Source organism: Hemiscyllium ocellatum, chromosome 4 (genome assembly GCF_020745735.1).
Source record: "Hemiscyllium ocellatum isolate sHemOce1 chromosome 4, sHemOce1.pat.X.cur, whole genome shotgun sequence".
Classification (NCBI taxonomy): Eukaryota; Metazoa; Chordata; class Chondrichthyes; order Orectolobiformes; family Hemiscylliidae; genus Hemiscyllium; species Hemiscyllium ocellatum.
Window position 1 is genome coordinate 57,611,577 of NC_083404.1, and position 27,315 is coordinate 57,638,891.

The 27,315-nt window shown below is 42.3% G+C and overlaps 1 protein-coding gene across 11 annotated transcripts in view; it reads left to right on the plus strand.

Moving 5' to 3' along the window:
* Window positions 1–27,315, plus strand: part of LOC132815383 (neurocalcin-delta) — a 313,099-nt gene that overhangs the window by 264,277 nt on the left and 21,507 nt on the right. For all 11 annotated transcript variants that reach the window (XM_060824272.1, XM_060824270.1, XM_060824276.1 and 8 more), the window contains one exon: window positions 12,954–13,352. In XM_060824272.1, the coding sequence (XP_060680255.1) occupies window positions 12,975–13,352 (378 nt within the window). In that variant the 5' untranslated portion in view covers window positions 12,954–12,974. The remainder of the gene's footprint in view (window positions 1–12,953; window positions 13,353–27,315) is intronic.

The window sequence follows — 27,315 nt, forward strand, 5'->3', positions numbered from 1 at the left end:
TGTATTAACATTTAATTCCCCACTGCTTGCCAAAAAGAGGCAGGGGAATAGAAAAAATAAATATCATTTGACTTTAAACACAACTCCAACACAGTGGGAATTCTTTTTTAAAAATCTTATTTTTATAAAATGAAGCTGTAAAAAAATGATATTGGATGGACATTGGTATCAGTGTTTGGGTGCAGCCTGGGCCCAGCCCACTTGTGCAAACAGTAATGTCTGGCACTGATTGAATCTTAATATTTCAATAAGAAAAGCTAGCTTGCTTAATAAATTGCAACAGATTGCAGAGTATAAACATTACCAATCTCAATAAGGGGAAATGGAGCCAAACATGTAGTTCAGAGAGTGACAAGGTACTTAAATACGATATTCTACATGTTCAATGACTTAGTGGTAACTACAACTTGATTTAGCCCATAGCAACACACCTTTAAGAGAAGGAGTAAATATTTAAGATGGTGAATAGGGTGCCAACAAATATGCTGCTTTCACATGGAAGTTGTGAAGATGCATGTGCTATATACTTGGATGAGAAGTGTGCTCAGTTAGGTGACTGTTGGATCAGGATGAGCTGCATCCTTATCTCGTGTGCAACTGACTAAACAAATTCTGCTTTAAATGTGCACAGCTTTCCAAACTACCACTTAATATCCTTTTTCCCCAGTGTATACCTATGTAGTAAGTCTCAAACTATTCACTCTGGCAAATGCTTTATTTAAGGTAACATTTGAAACAAGGTTCTTGTAACATGAAATGTACAGAATATAGTGTTTGAAATGTGTTATCTCCTTGAATCAAACCTCCTTGAATTAATATTAACTATAATTTTGTATCTTAATGATCAATTAAAATCATCTAAGCACTTTTCAATCCTCCCAACAATCATGTCCCAATTACTGACAACCGTCTGTCTACTGAGTAAATTTGTCTTGCTATTAAAATAAGTATTGTCTTGTGTTGTGGAAAGAAGTGTTTATCAACATATTTGGATGAAATTGGTTTGTTATGTTTTAACAAAGGTATTAGCATTTTTGAAATAAATGAGTCATCACCTCTGTTTAAAATATCTGTCAGAGAAAGTGTATGCAAACATGTTACTAACTTCACATGGTGAAGAATCAATTCAAAAATGGGATTCAAACCATTCATTATTCTCTGATTTATGTCAATGCATGCCAGCAATGTATACCACTAGAGGCAGAGCAGTGCTCAAAATATAAATGCATCAGTTCATTCTGAGCCCATTAATCACCTTTTAATATTTGCTGCCAGCATTAGCTCCTGTTAACCAATTGCTTCAAATTGGTGGATTTTTGATGGTTACTTCAATCATTATTTCCTTCAATTTACTTTTCATTGCATGTTTTATATTGGCCCATAAATATAAAACTCCCTTCCCGTAACTTGCTGGTAGAATTTAATAGATCATAATTGTCTCTCCTCTCAAGGATCAGGTGACATTGGAAGCTGTCAGTTTAGCTTCTTAATGAGAGCTTAATGCTGATAATTATTTGCCTTACTCAGGTCTTGAGATTGCACCTTGTCAGGAATCTATATGCAGTTTTACATTTAACTTGGCACAGGAGGCAACCTTATAATGTCCTAAAGATGGAACAAAAGGGTTACTAATCCCATAATGTAGAACATTCGCTTTTCAGTACATACTGAAAAGTAACTGCACAGCCTTATAAGGTTTTCAGTGAGACTCACTATTTTATATGAACTGTTATTTGAAGGGCTTCTTCTCAGTTCTAAGTACTTTACACTGATTCATCTACTGTGACTCTACTCTGCTTCTGAGTCACTTCAAGCCTTACAGTAACTCTTTTCAGCCTCCAGTCCATCCCCACTCTGTGAGCCTCTGTATGCCAGTGAACTGCTGATTTCTCAGTTTCATTTTTCTGCTGTGTAAATGCTAGACAGAAAACCATTCTGTCCTGGACTGAAGTTCCATTTGTTAATTGTGACCTCCAAATGTCATCCCTGTTGATTTCTTGTAATTCTAGTTTCTGACATATTCCTCAATCCTTTGCTTTCTGCTCTCCACTGGAACTAATAATAACAATTTCTTCCATCTCCTATGCTTAACACCTGAATACCCTCAGTCATTAACAATCCTTGGATTTTGTTCTAGCTGCAGTCCAATGTGTAAAATTACAAAAATGGAGTTTACTACAACACTACACAAAACAGAATCCCTTGTGCCTTTCTTCTGTGAAGGTAACCTATTTTTGTGTTCTTAACAGATGGCCTCCCAATGAGTGTAGCTTCCGAGCTGGAAGTTGGTTGAACCTCTGCTGAGAGCAGTTCTGATGGCTGTGTTGAGCTGGCTGAGGGAACTTTAATCCTAGTGACCCTAACTGCTTGTTGCTGGGGCCCAAGCATCATGACTTACCTGTCTGTTGAGCATCAATAAAAGAACGCAATTGCTCAAAAGCCGACCACTCGCTCCCTGGCAGTCCATAAGGCACTTCACGAGACACCAAACAGCTTCTGATAATGCATGAAACAAGTAAAAAAAAAGACATCATTTTCCCTGGGGAAAAGATGCATCAAATGGACAGGATCCACAATGATCACCAGATGGAGTTCCCATGAATTGTGCCCATTTAGGCCTTAGAGGCTTTGTGTCCAGCTGGTTGCCTTAAACAGAGCGTAGCTGAAAAATGTGTTGCTGGAAAAGCGCAACAGGTCAGGCCTTCTGAAGAAGGGCTCTTGCCTGAAACGTTGATTCTCCTGCTCTTTGGATGCTGCCTGACCTGCTGCGCTTTTCCAGCAACACATTTTTCAGCTCTGATCTCCAGCATCTGCAGTCCTCACTTTCTCCTTAAACAGAGCGTAGTTGATATCAGTAATTTTTAAGATAATGAGATACAGAAACATCATTATGCATCCCCAAAAAGCAGGACAGATACATTTGATATATGGTTTCCAAGGCACTTGTACAATTTGATGAAAGAAATCAAAAGAGAAATGGCTGGAAAAACACAGCAGGTTAGGCAGCATCAGTGGACTAAGCAGAGTTAATATTTTGGGTTCAGTGACCCTCCTTCAGAACTGTTCTTGTTAACAATGCTAAATATTTAGGTGGTGTATGTGAATAGTGGAAGGAGTGACAATTGATCTTTTGGGGAGAGGAGGCTGTTGTTCTCCAGAACTATACTATTTATCTCCTCCCAAACGATGCTGCTGAATATGGAAGAGTGGTTGTTCTTTGGTCATCAACTCTCAGTGGACGGGACTTCTGACCCCAAAGTCCTTGGTCCCTAGGGAAAGGTTCTTCATTGATCTAGGTTAAAAACAAGGACTGCAGATGCTGGAAACCAGAATCTAGATTAGAATGGTGCTGGAAAAGCACAGTGGTTCAGGCAGCATCCGAGGAGCAGTAAAATCGACGTTTCGGGCAAAAGCCCTTCATCAGGACTGAACGGCTTTTGCCTAAAACATTGATTTTACTGCTCCTCGGATGCTGCCTGAACAGCTGTGTTTTTCCAGCACCATTCTAATCTAAACTCTTCATTGATCTGTCAAGAGCCTAAGTGATATATGAAATGATGGGTCATCCCCATTACTTTCACGTGACTCCACCTTAGTGGCTTCACACTTTAAAGAGTTGTGAACAGAACAGCAATAGCTGGATTGTTTAATGTGACTTTGTCACTGGCAGTTGTTATAATGACAAGTGGTTGGCACTGCTTTCCCAATCATAAGGTGGTGCTCTAGAATTTGGATTGCGTGATCGGTGGACTCTGTAAAATGCGCTGCAATAGATTAACAAAATCGATATTTCTGAAGACCTTGGTACCTTTTGAAGGAGCTTGTATATTTAAATAACTGTTAGTAATACCAAAGAGATAGAGTAAACATAAAGAGACAGGAGTATGAGTAGGTCACCTGGCCCAATGAGTCTGCTCTGCTTTTTAGTATAATTACAGCTGATCATGAGCTTCAATTTCACTTTCCAATGTGTTCTCAAAACCTGTGGTTCCCCGAGAGAGCAAAAATATGTTTATGTCAATCTTAAATGTATTTGATGGTGGGGCATTAATAACCCCTTGGGGTGGAAAATTCCAAAGATTCATTACTCTTTGCATGAAGTCTTTTCTCCTCAATGTCAATCCAGATGATTAGTGTATTATCTTGGCACTGTGCCCCTATGTTTTAAATTCCTTGATCAGCAGCTGCAATCACTTAACAATGACAATGCAAGCCCTTTCAAAGTTTTGTGTGTTTCAATGACGTCACACCTCATTCGTTTAAACTCCAACGGCCCAATTTATTCAGCCTCTCATTAAAGGACAATCTCTTCCTCCCATGAATTTATCAAACCTTCCATACAAATTTTATCCTTCCTTAAGTATGGAGTTCAAAGCTGCACGTAGTATTTCAGATATGGTCTCACCAAAACTCTGCACAATTGTCAAAAGATTTCATTATTCTTATACTCCAATCGTTTTGTAATAATAGCCAGCATGCTGTTTGCTTCAGAATTGCAAGCTAACTTCATGCTTTCCTGGTAAGACACATCCAAGTCTCTCTAATGATCAATAATTACAAGTTTCATAGTGATGAAAACATATTTCATTTTTCTATTTTTGCAATCAGAGTGAATAACTTCACAGTTTCTACATTATAATCCATCTGCCAATTTGTTGCCCACTCACCACCTCTGTCTATGTCTCCTTGATCCTTCTCTGCATCCTTTCCACAGCTCATCTTACTACCTAGTTTTGTGTCATTAACAAACATACATACATCACTTTCTCTTTCCTCATCTGTTATGAATATAAATATCTGAGGCTAGCATGGAACCATGCGGCACTCGCTGACAATCTGACAATTTGAAAATGTCTTGTTTGCATCACAGTTACCTCTATTCCATTCCTCTATTTATGTCCCATATTACCCCCAGTCTGAGCCATTATCTTTGCTAATAACCTTTCATATGGCACCGTATTGAATGCCTTTTGAAAATAGGGAGTGTAGAACAGCTACTTGTATTCCTTTGTCTACTTGTTACATCCCCAAAACTCTTTAATGAACTCCAAACAATGGACAGGATCTTCCCCTCCCTGCAACTGGTTGGAAAGGTCAGGCAAATGATCAGATGTGTTGGCTGTAGATAGATACCCAATCCTTCTCAATACATCAATGACTAACATCTGGGTGGGAAGGATCACAGGCAGCTGATGAGCACACAATGAGTCTCAGCGTGCCACTGGCCCAGTTACCTGTCCTCCCAACAGGCTAGGATGGGCTGCCTCTCTGATAGAAAAACAAGGCGGTCTCTTTGCTGGGTTGGTGTGTGGTTTTCATCTGACCCATCTAGGGGCAGTTGAAATAGATTGGCCACTGAAAGCCACCTTTCTGCCATTGCTCCCAATCATCATCACCCCCCCTCCCAACTCCTAGTGACCCTCAAACTGCAAATATCACCTCCCCCTCTCCCTCACCAAAAGAAAACATACCTCCTCACCATCCCAGTCTTCAGAACATGAATAAACATAAAGCAAATGAAGAGTCTGATGAAGGGTCGCTGGACTCGAAACGTTAACTCTGCTTTCCACCAAAAGATGCTGATAGATCTGCTGAATTTTACCAGTAATTTCTATTTTTGCTGCAGGGTGTGCAGTCTCTGATGCTCCTGGTGGATGCTAGTGTCTGATTGGCTGGCAGCTTCCAGCAGGACTCCTCATTTGTGTGGTCTGAGAGTTCGCGATGCTGACGATTTCCCTCGCTGGTGGCAGTGGGTTGGGGTTTCTCACCTTTAAAGACTCTCGCCTCACACTTCAAACAAAACAAAGGAAAATAACAGCCCATGTTATGCTGTGTTCTGCTTTCCGAAGTGTATTATTAAGATTTCCTCAATTGATTTCAACATTTGCCCAGTGTGTTAAAGTTTCTGGTCTATCATTCTCTGTTTGCTCTCCCACTTCCTTTCTTGAAAAGCAATGTTACACTTGACACTATAATTTGATGCGACTAAATCTAAAGAGTTTTGGAAAATCTTAGCTAGTACATCAATAATCCCTGCAGCTATCTCTTTCTAGTGTATCATGTTTCAGGGATTTGTCAGGTTTATTGTCATGATTTTCTCTAAAACTTTGTCGCTATTGATATTATTGATGGGGAGCCATAAAGATATACAGCATGAAAACAGACCCTTCTGTCCAACTTGTCTATGCAGATAAATCTGGTCCCATTTGCCAGCATTTGGCCCATATCCCTCTAAACCCTTCCTATTCATCTCCCCATCCAGCCTCCACCACTTCCTCTGACAGCCCATTCCACATACATACCACCCTTTGTGTGAAAATGTTGCCCACTAAGTCTCTTTTAAATCTTTCCCCTCTCACCCTAAACCTATGCTCTCTAGTTCTGGACACCCCCACCCCGGGGAAAAGAGCTTGTCTATTTACCCTATCCATACCCCTCATTTTATAAACCTCTGTAAGGCCAACACTCCAGGGAAAACAGCCCCAGCCTATTCATCCTCTCCCTATTACTCAAATACTCCAACCCTGGCAACATACTTGTAAATCTTTTCTGAACCCTTCCAAGTTTCACAACATCCTTCCTATAACAGGATGACCAGAATTGCACATGGTATTCCAAAAGTGGTCTAATTAGTGTCCTGTAAAACCGCAATATGACCTCCCAACTCCTATATTCAATGCACTGACCAACTAAGGCAAGCACACAAACAACATTTTCACTATCTTATTTACCTGTGACTCCACTTTCAAGGAGCTATGAACCTGTACTCCAAGGTCTCTTTGCTCAGCAACACTCACCAGGACTTTCCCATTAAGTGTATATGTTGTTGTGGTTCTGTTCGCAGAGCTGGGAATTTGTGTTGCAGACGTTTTGTCCCCTGTCTAAGTGACATCTTCAGTGCTTGGGAGCCTCCTGTGAAGCGCTTCTGTGATCTTTCCTCCAGCATTTGTAGTGGTTTGAATCTGCCGCTTCTGGTTGTCAGTTCCAGCTGTCCGTTGCAGTGGTCACTATATTGGATCCAGGTCAATGTGCTTATCGATTGAATCTGTGGATGAGTGCCATGCCTCTAGGAATTCCCTGGGTGTTCTCTGTTTGGCTTGTCCTATAATAGTAGTGTTGTCCCAGTCAAATTCATGTTGCTTGTCATCTGCATGTGTGGCTACTAAGGATAGCTGGTCGTGTCGTTTCGTGGCTAGTTGGTGTTCATGGATGCGGATCGTTAGCTGTCTTCCTTTTTGTCCTATGTAGTGTTTTGTGCAGTCCTTGCATGGGATTTTGTACACTACATTGGTTTTGCTCATGCTGGGTATCCGATCCTTCGTTCTGGTGAGTTGTTGTCTGAGAGTGGCTGTTGGTTTGTGTGCTGTTATGAGTCCTAGTGATTGCAGTAGTCTGGCTGTCAGTTCGGAAATCCTCTTGATATATGGTAGTGTGGCTAGTCCTTTGGGTTGTGGCATGTCCTCGTTCCATTGTCTTTCCCTTCGGCATCTGTTGATGAAATTGCAGGGGTATCTGTTTTTGACAAATACATTGTATAGATGTTCTTCTTCCTCTTTTTGCAGTTTGGTGTACTGCAGTGTGTTATGGCCCTTTTGAATAGTGTCTTGATACAACTTCTTTTGTGTGTGTTGGAGTGGTTGCTTTCGTTGTTCAGGACTTCGTCTGTGTGTGTGGCTTTCCTGTATACTTTTGTGGTGAATGTGTTCTCTGTACCATCACGTCTAGGAATGGGAGTTGGTTGTCCTTTTCTTCCTCTCTAGTGAATCGGATTCCTGTGAGTGTGGTGTTGATGATCCGGTGTGTGTTCTCTATTTTCCAAACACTGAAGATGTCACCTAGACAGGAGATGAAACATTTGCAACACAAATTCCCAGCTTGGCGAACAGAACCACAACAATGAGCACCTGAGCTACAAATCTTCTCACAAACTTTGAAGTATATATGTCCTACCCTGATTTTCCTTTCCAAAATGCAGCACCTCATATTTATCTGAATCAGATTCCATCTGCCACTTCTCAGCCCATTGGCCCATCTGATCAAGATCCCATTATAATCTGAGGTAACCTTCTTTGTTGTCCACTACACTCCAAATTTGGTGTCATCTGCAAGCTTACTAACTGTACCTTCTGTGTTCACATTCAACTTATTTACATAAATGGCAAGCTGCAGTGGACCCAGCACCGATCCTTGTGGTCCCAAGCCTTCAGTCTGAAAAACAACGCTCCATCACTATCATCTGTCTTCTACCTTCGAGTCATCTCTATATCCAAATGGCTCGTTCTCCCTGTATTCCATGCGATCTAACGTTGATAACCATGAAGAATCTTGTCAAACACCTTACTGAAGTCCATGTAGATCACATCCATCCCCCTACCCTCATCAGTCCTCTTTGTTCCTACTTCAAAAAACTCTATCAATTTAGTAAGACACTATTTCCCACTCACACAAAGCCATGTTGACTATCCCTAATTGATCCTTGCCTTTTCAAATATATGTGGATCCTGTCCCTCAGGATTCCATCCAACAAACTTGTTTACCACTGATGTCAGGCTCACTGGCTATAGTTTCCTGTTTTTTTCTTACCACAGTGGCTCAGTGGTTAGCACTACTGCCTCACAGCATCAGGGTCCCAGGTTCGATTCCAGCCTTGGGTAACTGTCTGTGTGGAGTTTGCACATTCTCCCCGTGTCTGCGTGGATTTCCTCTGGGTGCTCTGGTTTCCTCCCACAGTCCAAAGATGTGCAAGTTAGGTGAATTAGGTAAAACCAATGACTGCAGATGCTGGAAACCAGATTCTGGAGTAGTGGTGCTGGAAGAGCACGCAGACGTTTCAATTTTACTGCTCCTCAGATGCTGCCTGAACTGCTGTGCTCTTCCAGCACCACTAATCCAGAAGTCAGGTGAATTGGCCATGCTACATTGCCCATAGTGTTCAGTGCATTAGTCAGAGGGGAAATGGACCTGGGTAGATTACTCTTCGGAGGGTCAATGTGGACTGGTTGTGCCGAAGGGCCTGTTTCCACACTGTAGGGAATCTAATCTAAAAAATAAAACCTTTCTCAAATAATAGCACCACATCCACCCACCTCCAGTCCTCTGGCATCTCACCTGTGACGATCGATGATACAAATATCTCTGCAATCTCATTCCTCACTTCCCACAGAGTACTAGGGTACACCTGATCAGGTCCCTGAATCAAGGGATTTATCCACCTTTATGCATTTTAAACCATCCAGCATCTACTCTTCTGTAATGTGGATATCTTTCAAAATGTTGCTATTTATTTTCCCATATTCTATATCCTCCATATCCTCCTCCGCTGTAAAAACTGATGCAAAATATTCTTTTATATCTTCCCCCATCTCCACACATAGGTGGTCTTGCTGATCTTTAAGGGGTCCTATTCTCTCCCTCGTTACCCTTCTGTCATTAATGTATTGATAAAATTCCTTTGGATAATCCTTAACCCAATTGCCAAGCTATATCATGTCCCCTTGTTGTCCTCCTGATTTCTCTTGTTAGTATACTCCTACTGCTTTTATAGTCTTCTAAGGATTCACTCAATCTCTTCTGTCTATCCCTGACATATGCTTTCTTTTTCTTGATCAAAACCTTGATTTCTCTAATCATCCAGCGTTCCCTACACCTACCAGCTTTGCCCTACACGTTATCAGGAATATGCTGTCTTTGGATTCTTGTTATCTCAGTTTTGAAGGCTTCCCATTTTCAAACCATCCCTTTATCTGTGAATGTCCACACCCAATCAAATTTTGAGAGTTCTTGCTTAATATTGTCAAAATTGACCTTCCTCCAATTTAGAATTTTTAGATCTGGTCTATCCTTTTCCATCACTATTTTAAAACTAGTAGAATTGTGGTCGCTGGCCCCAGAGTGCTCCCCCACTGACACCTCAGTCACCTGCCCTGCCTTATTTCCCAAAAGTAGGTCAAGTTTTATACCTTCTGTAGTAGGTATGTCCATGCACTGAATCAGAAAATTTTCTTGTACACATTTAACAAATTCTTCTCCATCCAAGTCCTTAACACTATGGCAGTCCCAGTCTATTTTGGGAAAGTTAAAATCCTGTATCAAAAGCACCCTAATATTCTTACAGATAACAGATCTCCTTACAAATTTGTTTCTCAGTTTCCCACTGACTACCAGGGGGTCTACAGTGCAATCCCAATAAGGTGATCATCCCTTTCTTATTTCTTAGTTCTACCCAAATAACTTCCCTGGACGTATTCCCAGGAGTATCCTCCCTAAGTACAGCCGTAATATTATTCATCATCAAAAACGCCACTTCCCCTCCTCTTATGCCCCCGTTTCTATTCCTCCTATAACATTTATACCTTGAAACATCAAGCTGCCAGTCCTGTTCATCCCTGAGCCACACCTATGTAATTGCTATGATATCCCAGTCCCATTTTCCCAACTATGCCCTGAGTTCATCTGCCTTACTTGTTAGGCCTGTTGCATTGAAATAAATGCTGTTTAATTTTATCAGTCCTAGCTCATTCTCTAGTTTGTTCCTGCCTGCTCTGACTGTTTCACTTGCACCTTTTTCCCACTTACCAGTCTCAAACTGATCTCTTTCCTCACTATCTCCCTGGGTCCCACCCCATCTTCCCGAACAGCTCTGGCAAAACTCCTGGCCAGTATTAATCCCCTTCCATTTCAGATGCAATCCGTCCTTCTTATACAGGTCGCCTTTACCCCAGAAGAGAATCCAATGATACAAAAATGTGAATCCTTCTCCCCTGCCGTACCAGTTCCTCAGCCATGCATTCATCTGCTGTATCCTCCTATTCCAACCCTCACTAGCTCGTGACAACAGGAGTAATCCAGATGATGCTACCCTCAAAAACCTACTTTTTAAATTCCTTCGTAACTTCCTATATTCTTGCTTCAGAATCTCACCCTTTTCTCTTCCTATGTTGTTAGTTCCAATGTGTATAACAACCTTCTGTTGGACCCCTCTCCTTTGAGAATATTCTGCACCCTCTCCAAGATATCCTTGATCCTGGCACTAGGGAGGCAACATATCATTCTGAAGTCTCGCTGTAGTTCGCAGAAACGTCTGTCTGTGCCTCTGACTAGAGAGTCATTTGCTTGGAACCTGGCATACCCCTCGCTACATTACACCCAGTCTCAGTACCAGAAATCCGGCCAACAGTGCTATATTCCCCTTAGCATCAATCAGCCCCTACATTTTCCTAAGAAGCATACTTGTTTGAGATAGGGGTAGCCACAGGAGACTCTTGCACCATCTGTCTCCATCTCCTCCCTTTCCTCAAGGCAACCCATCTACCTGACTGTATCTGTGGTTTTTCTCACTTTCTCCAATTACCATCCATCACACTCCCTAGCTCCAACTTATCTATGTGACCCAATAAGATTAGCAACCAAACACACATCCTGCAGACATAATCATTAGTAACATGTAAACTCTCCATAAACTCCCACGTCTGACAAGAAGAACACACTGAAGGCCATTTTTGCTCCGCAATAATCTACAGACTCAGAAAATACAAGTCGTACTGCTGTAAAAAGACACTGCACCAGGCTAACTTAGTACCTATGTTTAAATTGTTAATCAAAAGACAGATCTCAATAAAACAAATAATCAAAAAAGAACTGTCTACTGTAGCGATACAGAATAAACAGTAAGGTTACATTTTAAAATGCACTTAGCTGCTCCCCTGCTGTGAACCCTCCCACATAGGTTTCTCCAAGGTGTGCTGTGAATTTCGCTGTTGGTTAATTTATCTTAGATGAAAATCAAACAGCAATACAGTAGCTATGCAGATTTACTGTTGGGTCAGGCAACAGTGTAGCTGTCTTTCCCCTTTTGAATCTCTTCCCATGTGGTCACTCTCATTATCTGTCCTCCTTTTTTAAAGTGCAATTGTTTTCACAATGGAAACATCACCACCTTGAAGTACTCCTCCAAGTCACTCCCCATCCTAACTTGGAACTATATTGCCATTCCTTCAGTGTCACTGGGTCAAAATCTTGGAACTTTCTAACAGCATTATGGATCAACCTACAGCACATCGACTGCACTGATTCAAGGATGTGACTCACCATCACCTTCTCAAGGACAACTAGGGAAGTCTATAAATGCTGGGCTGTTCCAGCAATGCCTATATTCCATGAATGAATACAAAAAGTTCTTATCAATTCGATTGTCGCAGACTTGTATACAATTTACAGTTCCTTAGAATTACCTTTGGTAATTAATTCTACAGCATTTATCTGCAAACAAGATCATTGAAGAAACTAACAATGAATGCTTTTTGCTATAACTCTTAAGAGAAGTGACATTTTTTTAAAAAAATCTACTGAATTGTAGATATTTATAATCAACCTAATCTGATGTGTAATGCTATACCTCTTGAAGGATGGGACTTCAGCTTAGGCCTCCTGGCTCAGAGAGAAGGTATTCACCTCCATGCCACAAGAGCTGTCTCCTTTGAATTATTATCTGGTGATATAAATTGGATTGGAATAGATCATTATATTACATGTGTTTGACTTGATTAACAGCAATGATGAACTTTTTTCAGGTTTCCTCAACAAATAAAGCATGAAAATGTTTTGAGAAATCTACCTCATTAATTCAGTGCCTTTTTGATATCCAGTAAGATGTTTCTGCTGATGTGAATACGCAAGAGATCTTATTGGTAATACTTTAGAAATCTCTCAAATAAAGATCATCCTTTGGTTCACAAATATGAGAATAACTTACTTGTATCCTTCTTTCGTTGAGTGGCCCACGGATTATTTTGAGTATTTTCGGTTTCTATTTCCAGCGTGTTTTTTTTCAATTTCTTTTTAATCTTTGAAATCATGCATTTACAAGTCAGAAATATCTTTTTCCTTGGCAGATTAAATTGGCTCCCACTCTTAACTCTGATTTAAGTCAATGTTCTTTTGGAATTGTTCTGCAGCTGAACATTTTTAAGTTCAAGATGGGGAAGCAAAACAGCAAGCTACGGCCTGAGGTGATGCAGGATTTGCTGGACAGCACAGACTTCACTGAGCATGAGATCCAAGAGTGGTACAAGGGCTTCCTCAGGGATTGTCCCAGTGGGAATTTATCAATGGAAGAATTCAAGAAAATTTACGGGAACTTCTTTCCTTATGGAGACGCTTCCAAATTTGCTGAACATGTTTTTCGCACTTTTGATGCTAATGGAGATGGGACAATAGATTTCCGAGAATTTATCATTGCACTAAGTGTTACATCAAGAGGCAAACTGGAGCAGAAACTAAAGTGGGCTTTCAGCATGTATGATCTCGATGGAAACGGATACATCAGCAAGTCAGAAATGTTAGAGATTGTTCAGGTAACCCTTCATTGCTTCAGATTTGTTATACTTTGTAATGTATGCTTATTGTATCGATGATTTTGAACTCATTTAATGTCCCTCTTGATGGTCCTGAGCTGGGTTTAGATCTTATGCTAAAACAGCCATATTATAATGCTCCAAATCATTAAAAGGTGTGCTCTTCTTGTTAAGTTGTTAAGGATAAATGAACCTCTTGGAAATTCATTTATCCATAAGCATCATTGTCTGATACCCATAGAGATTACTATGACCTCCCATCTTTGATTATCTCTGTTTGAACACTAAAGGCTACACTTAGATACTGAGCAGCAAAAAGAATTAGGGAAATAGAATAAAATGACAGGCGATTGCTTGGTTTAAGTTGCTCAGTAGGTAATTTCTTGAGTTCAGGCATTGAAGAACATTGTATCAGTTATATATGCTTGCAGAACATGTAAATAATAGCCAGAAAAGGTAGGGAAGGCATAGGTGACAAAAAAAAATCATTTAGTAAAGGCTCGGGCTTATTCTATTACTGGTGACAAATAGGCAATGTGAATTGAGCCTCCCCCATCTTACAAATGCCAGCTATCATTCCAGGTAGGAAGTAAAACAAACTATCAGTTCACTATCATCTGGTTTCAATCCAGTGGTAAATGTTATAATTATACCCAAAATGTGTAAACTGAAATTAAAAATTACAGTAAATGTTTGCTGAGGGTCTGCTTTTGAGATTCAAGTTGAGGCACTTTGTCAGGGCAAATTTGATGGAGTGTCTCCTCAGCACATGGCAGTATACCTTACACTGTGTATTCGAGACAGATGTATGGTATTTTTAAGTTCCCTACTATTACCTCCAGAGCCAGAGTAGGGATTGTGGACAAGGCCACTCTTAATAGCAGGATTTCATTCGGGTGTTTTTGATCTAGTTCTTGAATACAAAACCCAAGCAGGAGAAAACACCAGCGGTGGCAGATCGCAGGTCACAACCCTGTGGCTGTTCCCCACCAAAATGGACTGTGAGAAGATACTACCATCAGGAGGGAGTTGAGAAACAGGAGGGAGGAGCTGGGTCTGATTGTCTGAGGGCTAGGGCATGTATGGAAAAATTGGCAGTTGGGAATACTGGGGGTTTGGAGAGAATGAAGGCTAGAATTACGGGAGACTGAGGAAATGGGTGAAACACTCCAATCGTTCAGGGCCACCAGCAGTGCTGTTAAAAATCACTATCGACGGGGTCGCTGGCTGCTCATGTCACTTTCACAGCTGGGTCTCTTGGAGATATGTGGGGCAGCATTCAGTTTTAAATTCAGCTCCCAGTTTTACCCCGGAGGCTGGATTTTAAATATGCTTTTTCATTATAGGAGGTTCCGTTGACATTTATCTATCAGGATAAACAATAGTCAGAATGTTGGAAACATGGTTCAAGTAAACTTACACTGATCCCCTCCTGCTGATGTACAGGGATTAGCATACAGGCCCATGACACCATTGAGCATAAATTTCTGTGTTTTGCTTTTTTTCTGATTGTTCACTGCAGTGCAACAGAAACTGCAGAGAGAACTGTCGTTTATGCCATTTCTTCAGGATCTTAGTCAATATTTTGACAAAGTCACAGTGAACCAATCAAGAGAACTCCTGAGAGAGTTTCCTCTAAAAGCTTGATATTAAAATTCAGATCCTGTTCCCAAATTTAAAAAAAAATAGCAGTCAGAAAGGCCCTCATGTCACCGTACAAGAAACACAGCCCAACCTTTCTATGTTTGTTAGGACCAACAAGGTAATTGACAATGAATTTCCTTGTGGCTTTCTGTGTACATTGTCACAGCCACTAAAGTTACAGCGGTGAAAATATCCTGTAGAAATTCTTCACGATCATTGTTTAATCTACATTAAGTCCATTGTGTTTGAATTGTTTCAATGATCCAATAGATCCTCAGTCTTAACTTTGGGGATGAAGCAGCTTGTAGCTTTAAAAATTACTTCTCTGTGAGATGTGGGCTGTGCTGACAAGACTGCATTTATTGTTCAACCTTAATTTCTCTCTGAAGATGAGGGTGGACCATACCTTGATACAAAGCAGATTATTGGGCTGATGGAGCTCCCAAAGTTGGGAATCCTAAGAAATTTGACATAGTGACAGGGAATGGAGAGTTATCACATTGGACTGCTTTGTGACTTGCAGGGGAACTTGGAATTGACGGTGTCCTCATGACTTGGCTGCACTGTCCTTCTCTGAGGTAGATGGTGCAATGGAGGAAGTTTCTGGTGTAGAAATGAATGGAGCACAGTTTAATAAAGTTTGTTCTTCATGAAGATTTGGTAAAATTACCATTTAGTTTGGTCTTCATGGCAATTGCAGCCATTGTCATCTGTTCTTTGATTCAAAGATGATTTCTGTCAGTGTTGTGAGTTTCTGCTGTGGGTCTTCATGTGACTGAATAGGCTGATTTTCAACACATGTCTTTAGGCAAATGGGGCAGGATGTCCCACAGATGCATGGGTTCCAGGTGCAGGATTTATTTTGTGTCCTTTCCTCCTCTGCTGCTGCTCTGCTGATCATTGAAACATTTGGACTCAAAATATGATGCAACTTGATGTACAAGTTGTTGCCATTTTGAACAATTGGGTGGTGAGCTCCTCTGAGTCATTAATGCCATGCTTCAGTGTGTCTTTATGGTGTTTTCTTTGTCTGCCCCAGAACATGGGCCATCTGGAAGTTGAGAAATAGATACTGGCAGGAAAATACATCTCAAACATCTGGATCCATTATTTGGTAGTTGGTTTTATTGGAGTTTTGCCTCAATGCTTGTAGAACAGGCTTCAAGAATGTCACTAGTATTTGATCTATGATCCTCCCATTGAATCTGGAGAATGTAGCAAAGCTATTGCTGATGAAATTCCTCTACAGTGTGTAGTGTAAAGTTTCACTGCTGCACAGAAATGTGATGATGATAATTAATCTGTACACTAGAGCATTTAAAGAAAGGTAGAGAGATCCTTTTTGAAAAGCACAGTTGTAGGTGGCTGGGCTAGCAGGGCTGATCTGGTATTGGGTCCCCTCGATCATGGTGACATTCTCAGAAAGGTTGCTGCCAAGTCTGGAAGAGGCTCACCATATTCCAGAGTCTGCCCTTCAACACGTGGGAAGTGAAATATTTGACAGACCAGGTCTATGTTAATATGGGGTTTGTTTCTCTTTATTCAATGGCAGGCTGAGTCTCTCATGAGCAAAACCGAAGAGCTTGGGAAGGTTTGCAAAGCCAATGCGGACTGACTAATGACACTGCAGTCATATGTGCTATATGTGGGCGGCACGGTGGCACAGTGGTTAGCACTGCTGCCTCACAGCGCCAGAGACCCGGGTTCAATTCCCGACTCAATTCCCGACTCAGGTGATTGACTGTGTGGAATTTGCGCATTCTCCCCGTGTCTGCGTGGGTTTCCTCCGGGTGCTCCGGTTTCCTCCCACAGTCCAAAAATGTGCAGGTTAGGTGAATTGGCTATGCTAAATTGCCCATAGTGTTAGGTGAAGGGGTAAAGGTAGGGGTATGGGTGGGTTGCGCTTCGGTGGGTCAGTGTGGTCTTATTGGGCCGAAGGGCCTGTTTCCACACTGTAAGTAATCTAATCAAAAAAAAGGTCATGTATGTTTGTGGTGGTCAGTTTAGTTTTAACTGAGGTTAAAGAGTTTCTATCTAGGCAGTGTTTAATAATCTCACTCGGGGCCTCTTTGAATACTAATAGTCAGGGAGATTGTAAATAGTATGGGGCTACCTCTCAGCCTTAGTTGATACCAGTCCAGACTTAGAAGTGCTCTGTTTTAGGTGTCCCGCTCCCAACAGTTGCAGTCATATCATCGTGAGTTATAGGATTGTGAAGAAGTTTCTTGGACATCTAAATTTCTGGAGCACAATCCACACAGCTTTGTAATTTACTGAGGCATATGCTTTTGTAAAGTAAATAAATTAAGAGTTCCTGTTGGTGTTCTTGTGGTTAACCAGGCTGATTTCTGGGATGAAAGGGTTGCCTTGTAGAGAAAGTTTAAGTAGGTTGGGCCTATACTAATTGCATTTTAGAAAAGTGCGAAGTTGCACACTTTCCAGTTTAATAACACCCTTCCCATAACAGGACAACCAGAATTGTACGCAGTACTCAAAATATGGCCTTACCAATGTCTTGTAAATGATGTCCCATTCTGTACTCAATGCTCTGACCAATGAAGGCAGGTGTTTTAAGTACCTTCCTCACCACCCTGTCTATCTATGACATGACTTTCAAGGAACTATATACCTGCACCCCTAGGTCTCTCTATTCAACAACACAACCCTAGGTTTCTCTATTCAACAACGCTCCCCAAGACCCTACAATTAACTGTTTTAAGTCCTGCCCTGGTCTGTCTTATCAAAATGCAACACCTTGCATTTCAGAGAGTCATAGAAATAGGATAAGTAGACAAGGTATTTTCATTGGAATAGGGGAGTCCGGAACTAGAGAGCATAGGTTTAGGGTGAGAGGGGAAAGATATGAAGGGAACCTGGGGGACAGCATTTTCACTTAGAGGGTGGTGCATGTGTGGGGTGAGCTGCCAGAGGAGGTGGTGGAGGCTGGTACAATTACAACATTTAAAAGGCATCTGGATGGGTATATGAATAGGAAGGGATATCGGCCAGGTACTGGCGGGTGGGACTAGATTGGGTTGGGATATCTGATCAGCATGGACAATTTGAACTAAAGGGTCTGTTTCTGTGCTGTGCATCTCTGTGGCTCTATGATTATGACTCTATTGCAGGGAAACTGGAATTGCACAAAGTATTTCAAAAGTTTCATAGATTTGTACAGTGCAGAAAAGGCCTTTTGGCCTGATGAGTCTGCATTGACAAAACTGGTACTAAAAGTATGCTAATCCCAATTTCATGCTTTTGTCCCATATTCTTTAATGTTATGATATTTGAAGTATAAATCCAAATATTTTTTAGAAATTGTAAGGTTTCCAATCTCCACTACCTTCTCAGGCAGTGCATTCCAGATTCCCACCATCTACTGAGTGAAAAAGTTTCTTTCCTAAATCCTCCCTGCATCTCCTGTCCCTTACCCTGAAACTATGCCCTCTTGTGATTGAACTCTCAACCAAGAGAACCAGCGGCTATATTCACCCTGTCCATTGACCTCAACCTTATATACCTCAATCATGTCTCCCCTCAGTCTTTTCTGCTCTGAAGAAAACAATCCAAGACTTCCAGGTCTCTCCTTATAGCTCAATTTCTCCATTCCAGGCAACATCCTGGTGAATCTCCTCTGTACTCACTCTTGTGTTATCACATCCTTCTTGTAGTGAGGTAACCAGAACTGCACGCAGTACTCCCGTTGTGTCCTGTACAACTCCTCTTTACTCTTATACACTATACCATGACTGATGAAAGCAAGTGTCCATTTGCATTAACTAAGATTCTGAAAGGGGAGAGCGAACAGCCAGAAATCATGTTACATATTGGCACCAATGATATAGCCAGGAAAAGGATTGAGGATATAAAAAGTGATTTCAGGGAGTTAGGGTGGAAGCTGCAGAGCAGGGTGAACAGAGTAGTGTTCTCGGGTTGGCTACCGGTGCCGAGAGCGGGCGCAGCTTAACACGTGCCTGCGCAGCTAGTGTAGGAGGGAGGGCTTCAGATATGTAGATAATTTGGATGCCTTCTGGGAAAGGTGGGATCTGTACATGAAGGACAGATTGCACCTGAACTGGAAGGGGACCAAAGTCCTGGGTGGAAGGTTTGCTCGAGTTGTTCAGGAAGGTTTAAACTAGTATGGCAGAGGGGTGGGAACCTGAGCCATATACTGGTGGTGAGAGTTGATGGAGATGAGGCAATAGCAAGAATTAGCGCAGCCAGTGGGAAGGAATTTCCTGGGAAAGAGCCAAGGGATCGGTTGAAGTCTGTTTGCTTTAACGCAAGGAGTATCAGGAATAAAAATGATGAGCTTAGAGCATGGATCATTACTGGTGCTATGATGTTGTGGCCATAACAGAGACGTGGGTTTCTCAGGGGCAGGAATGGTTGCTGGATGTTCCAGAGTTTAGAACATTTAAAAAGAATAGGGAGGGGGGAGAAAGAGGAGGGGGTGTAGCACTGCTACAGAAGTTACCATTGTCCAGGAGGGTGTGCCTACTGAGTCAGTATGGGTGGAAATTAGGAACAGTAAGGGAGCAGTCACCTCATTAGGGGTTTACTACAGGCCCCCCATTAGCAGCAGGGAGATTGAAGAAAGCATAGGTCGGCAGATTTTGGAAAAGTGTGAATGTAGTAGGGTAGTTGCAATGGGAGAATTTAACTTTCTCAATATTGATTGGAACCTCCTTCGAGCAGATGGTTTGGAAGGAGCTGTTTTTGTAAGGTGTGTTCAGGAGGGTTTCCTAACTCAGTATGTTGACAGGCTGACGAGGGGAGAGGCCCTTTCAGATTTGGTGCTTGGCAATTAGCCGGGGCAGGTGTCAGATCTTGCGATGGGAGAGCATTTTGGGGATAGTGACCACAACTGCCTCACATTCTACATAGCTATGGAGAAGGAGAGAAGCAGGCACAATGGGAGGATATTTAATTGGGTAAAGGAAACTATGATGCTATCAGACGTGAAGCATGGACTGGGAACAATTGTTCCATGGAAAGGGCACTATAGACATTTGGAGAATGTTTAAGAAACAGTTGTTGCAAGTGATGCACAAATGTGTTCCTCTGAGACAGGCAAGAAGGGGTAAGATAAAGGAACCTTGGATGACGAGAGCGGAGGAGCTTCTCATCAAAAGAAAGAAGGCAGCTTATGTAAGGTGGAGGAAGCAAAGGTCTTGCTCAGCTCTAGAGGATTACAGGCAGGTGAGGAAGGAGCTCAAAAATGGTCTGAGGAGAGCCAGGAGAGGACACGAAAAAGGCTTAGCGGGAAGAATTAGGGAGAATCCAAAGGCATTTTACACGTATGTGAGAAATAACAGAATGATCAAAGAACGATCAGGGATAGCATAGGGAACTTGTGTATAGAGTCTGAGGAGGTAGGGGAAGCCCGAAATGAGTTTTTTGCTTCTGTCTTTACGAAAGAAAAGGACCTTGTAGTGAATGAAACCATTGAGGAGCAGGTAAGCATGCTGGAATGGATAGAGATTGAGGAAGCTGATGTGCTGAAAATTTTGACAAACATTAAGATTGACAAGTTGCCAGGGCCAGACCAGATTTGTCCTCGGCTGCTTTGGGAAGCGAGAAATGTGATTGCTTCGCCGCTTGCCAAGATCTTTGCATCCTCACTCTCTACCAGAGTCGTACCGGAGGACTGGAGGGAGGCAAATGTAATTCCTCTCTTCAAGAAAGGAAATAGGGAAATCCCTGGCAATTACAGACAAGTCAGTCTCACGTCTGTCATCTGCAAGGTGTTAGGAAGGATTCTGAGGGATAGGATCCATGACCATCTGGAAGAGCATGGCTTGTTTAAAGGCAGTCAGCATGGCTTTGTGAGGGGCAGGTCATGCCTCACGAATCTTATTGAGTTCTTTGAGGATGTTACTTGACAAGTTGATGAGGGTCGAATGGTAGATGTGGTGTATATGGACTTCAGCAAGGCATTTGATAAGGTTCCCCATGGTAGGCTCATTCAGAAGATCCGGAGGAAAGGGATACAGGAAAATTTAATTGTCTGGATACAGAATTGGCTGGTCAACAAAAGAGAGCAAGTGGTATTCTGCCTGGAAGTCAGTGGTGAGTGGTGTTCCACAGGGCTGTGTTCTTGGGCCTCTACTCTTTGTAGTTTTTATTAATGACTTGGATGAGGAGATTGAAGGATGGGTTAGCAAGTTTGCAGGCAAGGTGTCGTTGACAGTATAGAGGACTGTTATAGGCTGCAGTGTGACATTGATGGGATGCTGAGAGGTGGTAGATGGAGTTCAACCTGGATAAATGCGAAGTGATGCATTTTGGAAGGTCGAACTTGAAAGTTGAGTACAGGATTAAAGACGGGATTCTTGGCAGTGTGGAGGAACAACAGTATCTTGGTGTGCAGGTACATAGATCCCTTAAAACTGCCACCCAAGTAGACAAGGTTGTTAAGAAAGCATATGGTGTTTTGGCTTTCATTAACAGGGGGATTAAGTGTAAGAGCAGTGAGATCTTGTTGCAGCTCTATAAAACTTTGCTTAGGCTGCACTTGGAATACTGTGTCCAGTTCTGGTCACCCTATTATAGGAAAGATTTGGATGCTTTGGAGAGGGTTCAGAGGAAGTTTACCAGGAGGTTGCCTGGAATGGAGGGTATATCTTACGAAGAGAGGTTGACTGAACTCAGACTTTTTCATTGGAAAAAAAGAAGGAAGAGAGGGGACCTAATTGAGGTGTACAAGATAATAAGAGGCATAGATACAGTTGATAGCCAGAGACTTTTTCCCAGGGCAGAAATTGTTAACACGAGGGGTCATAGTTTTAAGCTGTTTGGCGGAAAGTATAGAAGGGATGTCAGAGGCGGGTTCTTTACGCAGAGAGTTGCGAGAGTATGGAATACGTTGCCAGCAGTAGTTGTGGAAGCGAGGTCATTGGTGATTTTTAAGTGACTGCTGGACATGCATATGGTCACAGAAATTTGAGGGTCCCTACATCGTTTACCTTACATGAGGATCAATGGTCGGCACAACATTGTGGGCTGAAGGGCCTGTACTGTGCTGTACTGTTCTATGTTCTATCTTTCTGGATCATAATAGCAAGATATTTATACCATCGATAGTCACAGGTGAGGTGCCAGAAGACTGGAGGTTGGCAAACATGGTGCCACTGTTTAAGAAGGGCGGCAAAGATAAGCCAGGGAATTACAGACCGGCGAGCCTGACCTCGGTTGTGGGCAACTTGTTGGAGGGAATCCTGAGAGACAGGATGTACATGCATTTGGAAAGGCAAGGACTAATTCGGGATAGTCAACATAGTTTTGTGCGTGGGAAATCATGTCTCACAAACTTGATTGAGTTTTTTTGAAGAAGTAACAAAAAAGATTGATGAGGGCAGAGCAGTAGATGTGATCTATATGGACTTCAGTAAGGCGTTTGACAAGGTTCCCCAGGGGAGACTGATTAGCAAGGTTAGATCTCACGGAATACAGGGAGAACTAGTCGTTTGGATACAGAACTGGCTCAAAGGTAGAAGACAGAGGGTGGTGGTGGAAGGTTGTTTTTCAGACTGGAGGCCTGTGACTAGTGGAGTGCCACAAGGATCGGTGCTGGGTCCTCTACGTTTTGTCATTTACATAAATGATTTGAATGCGAGCATAAGAGGTACAGTTAGTAAGTTTGGAGATGACAGCAAAATTGGAGGTGGAGTGGACAGTGAGGAAGGTTACCTTAAATTACAACAGGACCTTGATCAGATGGGCTAATGGGCTGAGAAGGGGCAGATGGAGTTTAATTCAGATAAATGTGAGGTGCTGCATTTTGGGAAAGCAAATCTTAGCAGGACTTAGACACTTAATGGTAAGTTCCTAGGGAGTGTTGCTGAGCAAAGAGACCTTGGAGTGCAAGTTCATAGCTCCTTGAAAGTGGAGTCACAGGTAGATAAGATAGTGAAGAAGGCGTTTGGTATGCTTTCCTTTCTTGGTCAGAATATTGAATACAGGAGTTGGGAGGTCATGTAGGGGTGGGACAGGACATTGATTAGGCCACTGTTAGAATATTACATGCAATTCTGATTTGCCTATCGGAAAGATATTGTGAAATTTGAAAGGGTTCGGAAAAGATTTACAAGGATGTTGCCAGGGTTGGAGGATCTGAGCTACAGGCTGGGGCTGTTTTTCCTGGAACGTCAGAGGCTGAGGGGTGACCTTGTAGAGGTTTACAAAATTGAGGGGCATGGATAGGATAAATAGACAAAGTCTTTTCCCTGGGGTTAGAGAGTCCAGAAAAAGAGGGCATAGGTTTAGGGTGAGAGGGGAAAGATATAAAAGAGACCTAAGGGGCAACGTTTTCACGCAGAGGGTGGTACGTGTATGGAATGAGCTGCGAGAGGATGTGGTGGAGGCTGGTACAATTGCAACATTTAAGAGGCATTTGGATGGGTATATGAATAGGAAGGGTTTGGAGGGATATGGGCTGGGTGCTGGCAGGTGGGACTAGATTGGGTTGGGATATCTGGTCAGCATGGACAGTTTGGACTGAAGTGTCTGTTTCTATGCTGTACATCTCTATAATTCTGAGGGGGCTTGACAGGCTAGATACTGAAATGGTATTTCCTCTTGTGGATGAATCTAAAATCATGGGATCTCCCATTTAAGACAGTGATAAGGAATTTCTTCCCTAAAGGGCAGTTATTATGGAACTCTCTTCAACAGAGTATTGGCGTTTGGGACACTCCATATATTTAAGGCTGAGTAAGGTAGATCTGTGATTGTTAAGAGAACTTAACACTTATAGGTGATGGGCGAAAATACGGAGTTGTGGCCACATTCAGATCAACCATTATCTTATTGAATGGTAGAGCAGACTCGATGGGCTGAATGACCTACTCATCTTACAATCACAGTTGAACACTTAGTCTGTTCCGGAAAGATGTTTTATTTTCCCATATTAAGTACGGATTAGCAACAGTGTCTTTGCACTCTCAATAAATCAGCAGAATGACCTGTTTGTTTTGTACGTTATTTCATTTTTCTTTGTCCCAAGCACTTTTCCTTTTGACAATGTACAGTCTTGCCAATTGTCCAGTCGGAAACTGCAATTTTACCAACGTAATATCCGCCTTTTTAATACATTTCTTATTGTCTCTTGTTATTTTGAATTTTTACTCCTCCACCACTACCCTGCTGACTTCCCCAGAGGAGAGGAATGGTTAGATTTTTTTGTAGATTTTAATCATCGCTGCTCCAGTATGAAGTACAAGATGAAATGCAGTCGAAATGAGGCAATAGATAATTCATCAGTTTTTACCCTTCCATATGGTACTCTATGTAGTGGTCTAATGAAGAATTCATAAATCTCATCTGAACTAAGTCAAATCATTTGGATTAATTCCTAGACCTTGCACTCCAGATGGATGCAAGGGAATTACATCCTTGGCTCTATCAAACACAGATTGTGAAGATAAGGTTGTAATTTGTGTTGCAGTCCTAATGAAATACTTTGTTGTTAAGTTTTAATTTAATATGAAATCAGCAAGCAAAATCTTGTCCTTTTCTGATTGGAATGAGTTGAGTCTTGTATTTTTAGTTTTAGAATGGTGACCTTCCACAATTACATTGGGCCTTGAATCATAAGCTCGCCTCATTTGAAATCAAGGACTGGATATTTATGCCTCCGGTTGTGTTAGAAGTTAGGCAAATATTAAAAATAGTGGGCAGGATCCAATTCTGGGAATTCAGCCTCCATTTCCATCTCTCAGATTTCTATGGCCTGAGGATAAGAGCCGTAATACAGCAGAGGGTGGAAAGGTATTGAGCCCACATGCAGCAATCCCCGCCTATGTCTATACCATTTTAACGCCCTAGTTAAAACAACTGACAAATCTGTTTCCAAATAACTCCAGTAGGACTGCCATATCTTACAAAAATGGTCTGTTGGTGGTGCACCATGTTTGTAAAAAAACATCCAAGGGAATGTGCTCCATAATTAATTTCTGCCATCCCAGCAAGCCCGGTGGGTTCTCAGACAACCAATTCATCAGAATATTCTTCCGTGCACAGTATGCAAGAATATTAAATAGTTTCTTCCCATGCCCGTCTAAAGATGGTAAATTTGGTAGACCTAAGAGGAGAGATATTGGGTCTACTTTGACTTCAGTCCTCAATACCCTCCCTATTTCTCCTGCCACGTTGCCCCAATAAACACAGAGCCTGTGGCATGTCCAGAAGCAATGGGTAAGAGTTACCTGCACTTATTTTACATTTGGGGCACACTGAAGATGCCCCTTTTTTAAACTTCGCCAGACGGTCTGGTGCCAGATGAACCCTGTGCAGAACTTTTAACTGCACAGCGCATATCCTATTACAGATTGAGATCATTCGAGTATTCTCCCATCTGGTCTCCCATGTTTCAGAAGAGATCTCCACTCCTAGCTCTTGCTCCCAGACCTCACATGACCAGTTAATATCCTGCCAGGTCCTGCCACCCAGCAGGCAATAGAGGGCACTAACCGAAAGGGTGCATGTGGAACGTAGCAACAACCTCTCTGTATCGGGCTTCTAGGGCTCAGTGAGAAGGGTAGTCTTCTTCTGGATGAAATCCCTAACCTGAAAAAAACGGAAAAGATCTCTGCTGAGTAACCCGTATTTGCGGCTCAGTTGCTCAAAAGACATCACAACCTCCCCCTCAAACAAGTCTCCCAAACCAGAAACTCTTCTCACTGCCCATAGTTTGAACCCTGAGTCCATCATTCCTGGTCGGAATCCTGGCATGCCAACTATAGGTGTAAGTAGCGAAGTCTTGGATAAACAACCCTCACTCTGACGCATCACCCTCCAAGCCCTGACTGTACTAATGACAATGGGGTTCCAGCAGTGGTCCATAACTGTCCTTATCTTATTCAGGAACAACAGGTTAATAAGAGGGCACTTTACTTGGGAGGCCTCAATATCCAGCCATATTGAGTTTGGATAGTTACTTACCCAATCGCAGACAAAGGACAACAGGGAACTCAGTTGATACCTTCTGATGTCTGGGAAATCAACTTCTCCCACTCCTTGAGGCAACTGCAATTTAGTAAGTTTGATGAGGGGCCACCCACGATGCCAGACAAAGGAACCAAACCACCCCATAAGCTTCCGCAGCGTTGACTGGGGAAACATTATAGGGAGCATAAGAATGAGATAAAGCAAACAAGGAAGAACATTCATCTTAATGAGAGATATTCGGACTAGCCATGAAATTGGAAGAGCCTCCCATCACTGGAGACCTCGCCTAATATTGTCGGGCAAGTGAGCAAAGTTAGTCGGAAATAACAGGTTAGACTTGGGGGTAATAAAAATGCCTAGGTACTGGAACCCTGCCCGTGACCACTTAGAGTCATAGAGATGTACAGCATGGAAACAGACCCTTCGGTCCAAACTGTCCATGCTGACCAGATATCCCAACCCAATCTAGTCCCACCTGCCAGCACCTGGCCCATATCCCTCCAAACCCTTCCTATTCATATACCCATCCAAATGCCTCTTAAATGTTGCAATTGTACCAGCCTCCACCACTTCCTCTGGCAGCCCATTCCATACACATACCATCTGCATGAAAAAGTTGCCCCTTAGGTCTTTTTTATATCTTTCCCCTCTCACCCTAAACCTATGCCCTCTAGTTCTGGACTCCCCGATCCCAGGGAAAAGACTTTGTCTATTTACTCTATCCATGCCCCTCATAATTTTGTAAACCTCTGCAAGGTCACCCCTCAGCCTCCGACGCTTCAGGGAAAACAGCCCCAGCCTGTTCAGCCTCTCTCTGTAGCTCAGATGCCCCAACCCTGGCAACATCCTTGTAAATCTTTTCTGAACCCTTTCAAGTTTCACAACATCTTTCCGATAGGAAGGAAAACAGAATTCCACGCAATATTCCAACAGTGGCCTGACCAACGTCCTGTACAGCCGCAACATGACCTCCCAACTCCTGCACTCGATACTCTGACCAATAAAGGAAAGCATACCAAACACTGCCTTCACTGTCCTACCTACCTGTGACTCTACTTTCAAGGAGCTATGAACCTGCACTCCAAAGTCTCTTTGTTCAGCAACACTCCCATGGACCATACCATTAAGTGTCTAAGTCCTGCTAAGATTTGCTTTCCCAAAATGCAGCACCTCACATTTATCTGAATTAAACTCCATCTGCCACTTCTCAGCCCATTGGCCCATCTGGTCCAGATCCTGTTGTAATCTGAGGTAACCCTCTTCGCTGCCCACTACACCTCCAATTTTGGCATCATCTGCAAACTTACTAACTGTACCTCTTATGCTCACATTCAAATCATTTATGTAAATGACAAAAAGTAGAGGGCCC